We start from the raw sequence: 10,599 nt of genomic DNA, 5'->3' as shown, positions 1-10,599 counted from the left end.
AAGCACGACCGTTGTCACTAATATGACGATGATAATGCTCGACAAGACCATTTTGTTCTTGGGTATGGGGACAAGAAAAACAATGATAGACGCCTTGAGAATCAAGATATGTTGTAAACTTGCGAAATTCAATCCCATTGTCAGAATAAAACACTTTAATTTCTTTTATCAAAGAAAGTTTTTTGACTCCAAAATATATGAAATTAGACAAAGCATCAGATTTTTTACAGAGAAGAAAAATTCATACGAACGACTAAACACATCCATTATTAAAACATAATATCTAAAACCACCACGAGATAAATGTGGATACGGGCCCCAAAGATCAGCCACAATCAAACTTAATAGTTATGAATATTCAGTTACACTTAAAAGGTAGCTCAATGCTTTTACTAATAAAACAAGAACGACAAGGAAATAATTTTTGAGAATTAAGAGGAAGACAAAAATCTCTAACTATTTGCTTGCACTATACGAAACATAGGATGGCCCAATCTTTAGTGACATGCATCGATAGAAGACAAGACATTAAAAACCGGTGGAGAAGACGAAGACGTAGAAACAACATGATCAAACTTGTAGAAACCATTATCATAATGACCCTGGAGAAACTTATCGCACAATCAATTCGATTGTCATGCTCGTACAAATCACGTCGAAATTGATTATCATTTTATCCGAGAACGTGTCACTTGTGGTTAGCTAGATGTTCGTATTATCAACATCAAAGAACAGATTGGGCGATATTTTTACCAGAGTCTTGGTTCTACAGTTCTACTCGTCATGCGAATTTGAGGCACAAGCTAACCGTCCAATCTCGACCGCTTAACTTAACGGAGCGTATTAAGTAATACTCCATCCGTCCTAAATTAAGAGTCCTCTTTGACTAAGTCAAGATATTAAGGAAATCCTATAAATTGTCATGACTAGCCCTTGACTAGCGTATTTAATGTTATATTATTACCAAAACTAAATTATTAGTGTTAAAATAAGTAGAAGTTTATTAGGAATTTTGTAACTATTCATAAATGTTTTTGTTTAAAAGAGGAACGACAATTAATACAAAGATACTGATTACGTTTTTTTCTTTATATATGGTGATATTATTTAAGATTTGGATATTAAAAATGATTTTATGATTATAAAAATAAAGAGTATATTTGATAGTTTAAGGGAAAAGTATGTCTATAAACGGAGCGGACAGATAAAAATGGACATACCAAAGTAGAAATTAGGACAGATAAAAACGGACAGAGAGAGTAGGTCGTATCATGAAAGTGCAAAGTGATAACCTCGCTCCAGAACTAATTAGAAAATCCAAGTGCTAAAACCCCCTTCTCTCCTCTCTTGAAAACCCTTCTTTACCAAACCAAAAACCCCTCTCTCTGAAAGCTTTTTCTGCTCAGATCTGGTCGTTATGATCGGATCTGAGTAGGTTATTGTAGTTTCTAGTTAGGTTGACTTTGTTGTTTTTTATTTTAGTTAATGCTCTTTGAATTCTCAATCTTTAACCTTGATTTATTTCTGCTCTTTCTTTGCATCCCCTTTCAAAATTTAAACATGACAACACCAACAACTTCTAGGGTGTATACGAGTTATTGAGATTGCGGCGGTGGTAACACGGTCTGATTTTCTCATGCTGGACCTAAATGCTTCTAAACAATCTTGTGATGTTTTTCTAATGGGGTTTTCTGGTTGTGTATACAGAAATTGTTCCATCAGTGAGATTTTATTGAAAGTGTTTATGGTTATGGTGGTGAAGTCTGTTGGCAGATCTGATCAATCTAGGTCTTCTTTTCAATATTCTTATGATGATTTTTCAGGGTTCCTCTTTTTCAAGGAAGAGTTCATCATGAATACCGGATAGGGGTATTTCTCAATGAAGTGATGCTTTTTTGTTCGTGACTTTACCAATCAATTATTTTTGTTCTTCTTTTTTCGATATACATCGTTTTGGGATTACTATGTTCAACTAGCAAGATACTTGTTTATGTGGATAAAGATAGTGTTGACGAATTTTAGGGTGGTGGCTTGTTTCTGAAAGAGAAGTTGCTTGTGGCAGCGGTTAGCAAATAGAAGTACGGGGAAAAGTGATGGTAGATTAGGATTCGGGTTGTGATAGTTTCTTTCAAAATTTTAGTTCTTTTTGGGCTTGATTTTTTTTAGATGTTAAAGGCTATACTCTTTATAGTAGGTAAAGGGATTCTAAATGGACACTCATAATTGCATATTGATATCAATCTGCATTTCCTTGGTGTTTCACCTTACTCCTAAAGTTGAATATTTCTTTTAAGGGTTCTCATACTTTAATATAAAAATTATCTACTCGAGGTTATACTGTGTACTTACTATTCTATTTATAATAAGTCATAATCTCTACCGATTAAAAAAAAAAACGAAACAAGGTAAGTGCAAAATCATGCAAGTTAAGAGTTGTTATATATGGAAATACTGAAATTATGATAAGAGAAATCTAATGTACTAAGGTTTCCAACCCTAAAATAAAGCTTTGTAATATCAACATACGACCAATGCGTGATGTGATTGACCCTTTCTCTTGATCAATCAACTTTATATTTTTAATTATCAGCCAATATATATTTGTAACAGTTAATTTTTGTCTTTACTCAACACATCTAATTCTTGTCCCCAGTTCCTTTCTCATGATGTGTCGTCACCTCCTACGTCGTGGAGTAAATAGGGGCTTCTCTAATAATACGACGACACATCATGATAGAGGGAATTAGGGTAAGAATTTTGGGGCGTTGACCGGTTAACTTTATCCTTCACATTTGCAAGCATTTCCTGTTAACTTTTAGAGAATAGTGGACCTAGTTAATCCCCCATGGACCGCCCATGGTGTCGACCAAGTGAATTTATTACAAAAGGTTTATCGTTCTTAATTGCCTTTAAGAGAGTGGGTGAACAAACTCCTTATTACAAACATAACAAAATACGCGTGGAATCCGAGCAGTAGGGCTGGCAATGGATAACCGATATCCGATATCCATTTCCGAAATCCGACATCCTATAGGATTTAATCCGACATATCGGATATCGGAATCCGTTATGCTATCGGATATTTCCTCTTAACGATATCGATATCAGAATAGGCTGTTTCCGTTAGGTTAATATCCGATATCCGATAGGCTAGGGGTGTACTTGTAATTTCCTACCCCTAGGTATATGTGTCGCATGTCGGGAGAGAATAACCCATTTCATTCATTTTACCAAAAGTCTGTTTTTTCTCATTCTCTAACAGTGATTCACTGGTTCGTGATTTGATCGAGAGAGGGGGACTGAGCGATCGATTTGATCGTGATTTGGTCGAGAATATTGATGATTAGAGACTCTCAATCAAGAAGTAAGTCATTGTTTGTGTTTTCTATTATTGTTTCGAAGTTTAGGTTTTTTTTCCCCAAATCGATTGCGTATTTAATTGTTTTTGTTGTCTATTATTGTTGCGAATAGCGGATTGTAGGTGGGTTTGATGTATATTTTGAATTATAAAATTGTATGATGTTTAATTTTGATTTTAGAGAGTTAGGGTTTGTGATGTTCTTCCCTAAATTAGAAATTAGGGTTTATAAGAAGAACTTAGAAGGGAAATAACTGTTTGAGTTTCTATTGGATTTATATGAATTTGAAATTCTTTGTTGTCTGGTATCAAAAATCAAAGTATTTGAGAACTAATTTTGTTGATTGTTAGCAAGTTACAGCAAAATGTAAATATCTAACAATACACTTTTTTTGTTGATCCAAGGGTTAAAGCTTTTGTATCGTCTGGAGGATCATCTTCTTGGCACATATCAAGTAGGTTTTCTATCTGTTAGTTTTCTATCTGTAAAAGCAAGTTAATGCCTAATCGACTGTTTCGAATTTGAATCTTCCTTTTAGTTTAATTTTTTCATTTCTATGTTAATATGTCAACTGATTTCAAGAAATCTTTGTGAGATTTTGCCCCTGCTACTTTCATTTTTATACTATTTGGAATCACTATTTGTTTGTCTGCATCACTATTTGTTTTTCTTTCTAATTGATTGTTTCTGTTTAATCCTTTTTTATGTCAGAATGTCTCAAAGTGAAAAAGCATCCAATAGAGTTGGAACTCCAAGCTGCAGTCAACCAATTTCCCAACAGCCAGAACAAGAAGATCAAAGTGTTGCTTCAACAATTGCTTCAACAGCACCTTCTTCGAGTAATAAGAGATCATTAGCAGAAGTAGCAGATGAAAATCATCCACTTGTTATTGCTTTATTGAAGAAATTGCGCACAACAAGGTCACCTTCATGGGATGAATTCACTAGGAAAATCATTGTAGAGCCTGATAAAGATAACCCGGGTAAGGAAGTGGCTGTTCTTATGGGTGAATGTCATCATTGCAAAAAGTTGGTACCTGCTTGTAGTGAACAAGGAACTACCCGCTTGGCTCAACATCTAAGAATGTGTCCCCAGAAGCCTCAAAACAAGCCAGGCCAGATGAAGATTACCACTGCAGTTAAAAAAGCAGGTACTAACCAAGTTAAACTACTTAATTACAAGTATGATCCAATAGTTACTAGGAACTGCCTTGCTAAAATGATTGCTAAACATCATTACCCACTTAACATGGTTGAGCATTTCTATTTTAGAGATTTTGTTAAGTCTTTGAACCCTGCTGCGAGAATGCCATGTAGGAATACAAGTAAAGCTGATGTGTTGAGGTGTTACGCTGAAATGAAAGGTGAATTGCAATTACAGTTAGAGAATTTGACTTCCAAATGTAGTCTCACAACTGATATGTGGACTGCCAAACACACTAAAGACGGTTATTGTTGTGTTACATGCCATTTTATAGATGATGAGTGGAATTTGATTGCCAAAACCTTAGCTTACATTGTAGTGCCATCCCCGCATACAGGAGATGTTCTCTCAGACTTTATTAAAACTTGCACATTGGAATGGCAACATTGATAGGAAGTTTTTTGCTTTGACTGCTGATAATGCTCCAGCTAATGGTGTTATGATGAGAAATCTTATTAAGTGGCTAGATGGTAAGAATTGTTTGTTGCTTCAAGGAAAATTGTTTCACATGAGGTGTAGTAACCATATACTGCATTTGATTGTATTGTATGGCATGAAAGTAGCTGCTGTGTTTATAGAGGGTATTAGAGATTGTGTTAAGTATGTAAAGTCTTCACAAGCTAGGAAAGAGAAGTTTGAAACAGCATTGACACAATGTAGATTGTCTGGAGAAGTTAGTTTAGATGTGGACACAAGGTGGAACTCCACTTTTACGATGCTTAAGAATGCAATTAAACTGCGAGAAGCTTTTCATAGACTTAGTGAGTTCGATTCTGACTTCGATATTCTGCCATCAAGTGAGCAGTGGGACCAAGGAACAGAAATTTGTAATTGTTTAGAGGCTTTTAATAATATTTCAACTGAGTTTGCAGGGATTAAGTATCCAACTGCGAATCTTTATTACAATGGGGTATACAAAATTAACCAAAGCATCACAAGTTGGGAAGATAGTACTTTTGAGTATGTCAGGGAAATGGGGTTGAAAATGAGAGAAAAGTTTAATGCATACTGGAGTGAGAGTAACTTGATTATGAGCATTGGAGTGGTTTTAGATCCAAGATATAAGGCAAAATGGGTTAGGTTCACATATAAGATAATTTTTGGGGATAATGAACGTGCATCAGTTGAGTATGAGAAGTTCAGAATAGACTTGACCAAAATTTTCAAGGCATATGAATCTCAAAACAACACTTCAGCTCCTGCTTTCTTTAGCAACTCTGTCTCTCGCATGGATGTAAGAGGCCCAGGTACAACTAACCCAGATTATGCTACTTTTCTGTTGGAAAATGATGAATATGATGTTCAAAAATCTGAGTTAGAGACGTACTTAGAAGAACCAATTCTTCCAACTGTGTCACCCCAAGATGAATACAATTTTGATATATTGAGTTGGTGGAAGCTAAGTGCCGCTAAGTACCCAATTCTATCAAAGATAGCAAGGGATGTGTTGGCTGTTCCGGTGACCAGTGTAGCATCAGAGTCCATGTTCAGCGATGGTGGAAGGGTTCTAACAACACACAGAGCTTCATTAAGTCCAGAATTAGTCCAAGCACTTCTATGCTTAAGTGATTGGCTGCCAGGCTCCTTTGATGCAGGTAAATCTTCTTTTCCTTTGCTTAGTTCTTTTCCTTTGCTTTTATGTGATGCATCATGTACCATTAGCTGATCGAACAACAATTGGATCTTTTATTTTCTGCAACAACCAAGGAAAGCATAACCATGAGCATGACCATGAGTAGCATGAGTATGGACAAACATGTATAAACCCTGTTGCTAGTATAACTCCACCTGCAAATGCGCTTTTATCATAAAGAATATATTGTTTTCTGGTCTTAATGCTGATACTCTTTTACCAGAATTCGTATACAAACACCAATTCCACTTGCTACTAATATTGATGCTATTGCTGTTAATTTGTATTTCAGAGCTTCTCTTTTGTTTCGTTTTTCCCCATTTCCGTCACATGAACACTCCGCAGACTGTTTGGTTGGGTGTTTGTAGTTTTTTTTTCCATGTGTGATGTGACTGAGACACTGGAGTAGTGTTTGTGTGGATTTTCTGTCTTTCAGTTAAGTGAAACACTTGAAAATTCCGTTAAAATTTCAGCTTTTGCTTCTGTCCAACGAAACCGGATATTAACGGATAAAAATCCGATATCCGATAAGTTAACCTTAACCTTATCGAATTGGATTTTTGATATCCGTCGGATGTTATCAGATATCGGATATCCGATAACCCTTAACCTTATCGGTATGGCCAATATCCGGCGGATATTTATCCATTGCCAGCCCTACCGAGCAGCGACAAAGTCAATCAAATGATAAGAATGGCCCACTTCAAAACTCTCCTACATGGAGTATCAAAAATTATATACTCCCAAAGTAATCTTCACTAATAAGATTACATGTGTCTCGTCCTAGCCGTCGTGGCAATTACAAGAACTCCCAGCTACTTGCTGTACAGTGAAGCCGATAATACAGAATCGAAACCTCATTAACGTCCAGAATCAGATAAATTATCTACAGCAATTGTTGTTGTTGGAAAGATAATTCAGAGCAACTTATCCGAAGCTAGAGGGTCGTAAATAATCCGAACCTAAGGCGTTAATATCGTAGCTAAAAAAAGGTATATTTATATTTTTTCTTTATTGATTCAAGGTAGTTGTTTTTCGAAGGCAAAGAAAAATATATTTAGGTTTTCATTTTCTGAACCTACATTCACGCCCAAACGCGTAATTTCGAGAACAAGTAAATTTCAGGTAAATTTCTGTCCGATTTCATTTTCACGTTGAATTTCTATGTTCGATTCATTTATTCATTCGACCCCTTTGGAATTCTTCATCTCGATTGCGGTTCTGGATTTCTTAGGTTTGCGATTTTTTTTTTAATTTGTTTTGGAAGATAAAATCAAGGGATTTTGTTGGAATTCCGGAAATTTGATTGAGTCTAAGTATGTATTCTTGATTTTAAGGTCTTCAATTTAGAAATGACTGATAATTTTGAGGGAAATTCTTGTGTTTCTTGTCTAATTTTTTGTTCATTTCTAATTTTTGTAAATACAGTAAAACAGCTGGAAGGAAGTATTCTGTTGGTTTCTTTTAGGGGATTTTTGAGGATAAGGTGGAAAATTTTTTGTTGAGAGAGGAAGAGTAAATTAATTTCATTTTTTTGGAGGAATGGGGGATCATTTGGTATTGTATGTGGATCGTTTAATCTCACCGGCACAAGCCAATCAGGGGATTGCGGAGGCTACGGAATCATCTAATTCACAGCCGAAGATTATTACACCTGCTTCTACTAGTAATGATGGGAGATTGGATGAGAGTGATATGCCTGGTGAAGATGAACCACTTCTTCCTAATGCAGAATGCCGTATTTGTCAAGAAGAGGATGATATTAAGAATCTTGAAACCCCTTGTGGATGTAGTGGCAGTCTTAAGGTATTGTACCTTTTTTTTATTTTGTTCTTCATGTCATTTTCAAGCTTTGCCATGATAATTTAACCTGACTAGAATTTGAATGACGTTTCTAAATTATGTGAATTAATAAGGTATAATGGGGATATGTCTGATGTCGAATTGGTCTTGTGCATAAGAAATGCGAATGATTTAAGTTTAAACACTTGAAGTAAAGAAAAACCCCGTTAGGATGGTGTTAATAAGTTTCTTGTTCCATCTGGGCGAATACCCCAACTAGGGGGAAAAAAGGTTCTCCATCGTATACACGATGGTTAGTTATGAGAGAGAATCGGACTGAATGTATATTGTATAATCTATTTCTTTTATCTTGCATTTTCAAATGCACCTGTAGGGTCTATAGAGTATACATAAGATCATGTTCACCTCATCGAGCCCTTTTTGCCCTGTTTAGGAAATTTATATTGCTTTTATAGAAGGCTATGCTGACTATCATACTCTTATCAGTTTGCTCACAGGAAGTGTGTTCAGCGTTGGTGCAATGAAAAAGGAGATATAATATGTGAAATCTGCCATCAGGTTAATCTGCCACTTCCCTTGTATTTTAATTGCTGTATTGATTTTCTTTCTATGCAGTAACTTATATGTTGTTCGTTATTGCTGTTGTTTTCTTCTTGAGTACTAGTGGTTGAGTGGTTTGTCTGTGTTCAAAGTTTCAGCTTGTTGGGCTTGTTGGTGTAACATGTCAACCGCTTAGACCGAGCCAAGATGCAAATAGCGTTATTCTGTAGTCCTCCAGGTCAACACATTGTTTCCCTAGACTAAGATGATTTTAGCAGAGCTAGAGACACTGAACATGCATACCTGGTATGCTGAGGAGAGGGCCATTTAGTTGTACGGATAATTGATACTCCAGAACTATTCTATTTTCTGGAACTTCCGCATGTGAATTTTATAGTTTTATGACTTTGTTGAATTGGTCTGCTTGCTGATGGGTACATCTCTGGTTTATATGAACAGCATTACCAGCCTGGTTACACTGCTCCACCTCCACCGCCGCACTCTGATGAGACCACCATTGACATTAGGTAAGTGAGATCTTCCATCAGTCCTACCTACTTATTTTTATTCTCATAAGAGTGCAACGTTTTAAATTGGCGTTAGCGGACTTCCGGACTGCTGCTTCTTTCTCGGGAGTGATAGAAACATGAGCTCGAAGCTCTAGTTATGGATGTTCGTTAACATGCCAAATAATGTTTTCTTTTTTCTTTCTTTTCTTGCAGCGGAGGTTGGACTATATCTGGTACTCCTTTAGATTTGCATGACCCTCGCCTTTTGGCAATGGCAGCGGCAGAACGCCATTTTCTGGAGGCTGAGTACGATGAATATGCTGCTACTAATGCTAGTGGGGCCGCATTTTGCCGCTCAGCTGCTCTTATTGTAAGTCCTTATGATCCCTAAATCACCTATTCATCTTTATATTGTTTCCTCCGACTTGTACGGCGCTGGTGAATTGCTCGGTTTCTATTATTTCTTTGCTTTACTTTTTAAACTGTACGTCCCATCATGTTGTTCTTTTTTTCCTTGTTCCTTGCAGCTAATGGCTCTTCTTCTCTTGAGGCATGCATTGACAATTACTAATCCTGATGGTGATGATGACGACGATGCATCCACTTTCTTCTCTGTAAGTTGACCGGGGAAAGTTCCTCTCGCCTACTTCTTTGCTAAATCTACATCTAGCTCCCCTATACTGATTTCTGGTTTTGCAATGGTTCACAGCTTTTCTTGCTACGTGCTGCTGGGTTTCTCTTGCCTTGTTACATTATGGCATGGGCATTCAGTATCTTGCAAAGGCGAAGACAGAGACAGGTTTGTCGCTCTCATTTTGAAGATTTTACGTGTCGGTACTTTTTGTGTATCATGTTCCTCTGTTGTTTTCAAAACCCACATAATTGCTTAGGCTCACGGAGGGTGTTTTTGATTGGGTAACAGGAAGCAGCAGCACTGGCAGCCACTGAGGTTGCATTCATGCTGCAATCAGGTCAACGTAGAGGTTTACAATTCACCATAGCGCCACCACCCCCACCAGGAACTGCTGCAGTTACACCACATCAAGAAGCAGTTCAATAATAACCCAACACATGCTGTGACTGAGAGAAGATATCCTTTTTTTTTCTAATGTTTCGTTTTTTTTAGTACATTTTAAGATGTATTTGGTACTTGGGCTTGTTATGAGAAGCCAAAAAAATCGCTCTCTTTTTCTTGTTTTCCCGTGTCTTGTATTTGTATTATCTTGAAATTTATGTACATAACATAAGTAGTATCTTAAATTTCATGACGATGTTCATGGCAATAGAGGCTGCTTTTCATGTATATCACGTTTTCGTCCAAACTCATGAATTCATGATTCAATCTTATGCTTGCTATAGGTTCCAGACACATATGCAGATTATAAACCCTTTTGTGAGTAACCACCCAGTCTGGTGGTAAATCTAGCTAAGAAACTAAAGGAATCATGCGGTATGCTTTAAAGCGATATTTGCAGTTTTGGTATGATAAAAAAACAGAGAAAGTAGATTCTTGGCTAAAGTAATTTCATTTCCATCATGTTATTAGTTAAA

The 10,599-nt window shown here is 36.5% G+C and overlaps 1 protein-coding gene and 1 long non-coding RNA gene across 4 annotated transcripts; both read left to right on the top strand.

The window, feature by feature from the left end:
• Window positions 1-3,303: 3,303 nt before the first annotated feature.
• Window positions 3,304-4,482, top strand: LOC113277453. The gene is made up of 3 exons (XR_003324941.1): window positions 3,304-3,364; window positions 3,764-3,813; window positions 4,071-4,482. It is a non-coding gene; the product is annotated as an uncharacterized LOC113277453 (long non-coding RNA).
• Window positions 4,483-7,118: 2,636 nt separating this feature from the next.
• On the top strand, window positions 7,119-10,367 carry LOC113281676. 3 transcript variants are annotated; one of them, XM_026530464.1, is made up of 8 exons: window positions 7,119-7,188; window positions 7,625-8,002; window positions 8,486-8,557; window positions 8,999-9,066; window positions 9,262-9,418; window positions 9,576-9,662; window positions 9,758-9,847; window positions 9,971-10,367. In XM_026530464.1, the coding sequence occupies exons 2-8, from the start codon at window positions 7,739-7,741 to the stop codon at window positions 10,106-10,108; spliced, it is 876 nt and encodes a 291-aa protein (XP_026386249.1). In that variant the 5' UTR covers window positions 7,119-7,188; window positions 7,625-7,738; the 3' UTR covers window positions 10,109-10,367. The 3 variants fall into 3 exon arrangements, with proteins under 3 accessions (XP_026386249.1, XP_026386246.1, XP_026386248.1); XM_026530461.1 differs by having other exon boundaries at window positions 7,182-7,321; XM_026530463.1 differs by lacking the exon at window positions 7,119-7,188 and adding an exon at window positions 7,360-7,512.
• The last annotated feature ends 232 nt before the right edge of the window (window positions 10,368-10,599 follow it).

The sequence above is a fragment of the Papaver somniferum genome, chromosome 5, assembly GCF_003573695.1.
Source record: "Papaver somniferum cultivar HN1 chromosome 5, ASM357369v1, whole genome shotgun sequence".
NCBI classification, from domain to species: Eukaryota; Viridiplantae; Streptophyta; class Magnoliopsida; order Ranunculales; family Papaveraceae; genus Papaver; species Papaver somniferum.
Note: the sequence above shows the minus strand (reverse complement) of the source record. Positions and strands in the feature narration are given on the sequence as shown.

Bases quoted from the DNA above. Each gene is read 5' to 3' on its own strand.
- LOC113281676 (XM_026530464.1), top strand. From the start codon at position 7,739: ATGGGGGATCATTTGGTATTGTATGTGGATCGTTTAATCTCACCGGCA. The intron at 9,067-9,261 runs GTAAGTGAGATC...CTTTTCTTGCAG, and splicing joins GAGACCACCATTGACATTAG to CGGAGGTTGGACTATATCTG. The intron at 9,848-9,970 runs GTTTGTCGCTCT...ATTGGGTAACAG, and splicing joins AAAGGCGAAGACAGAGACAG to GAAGCAGCAGCACTGGCAGC.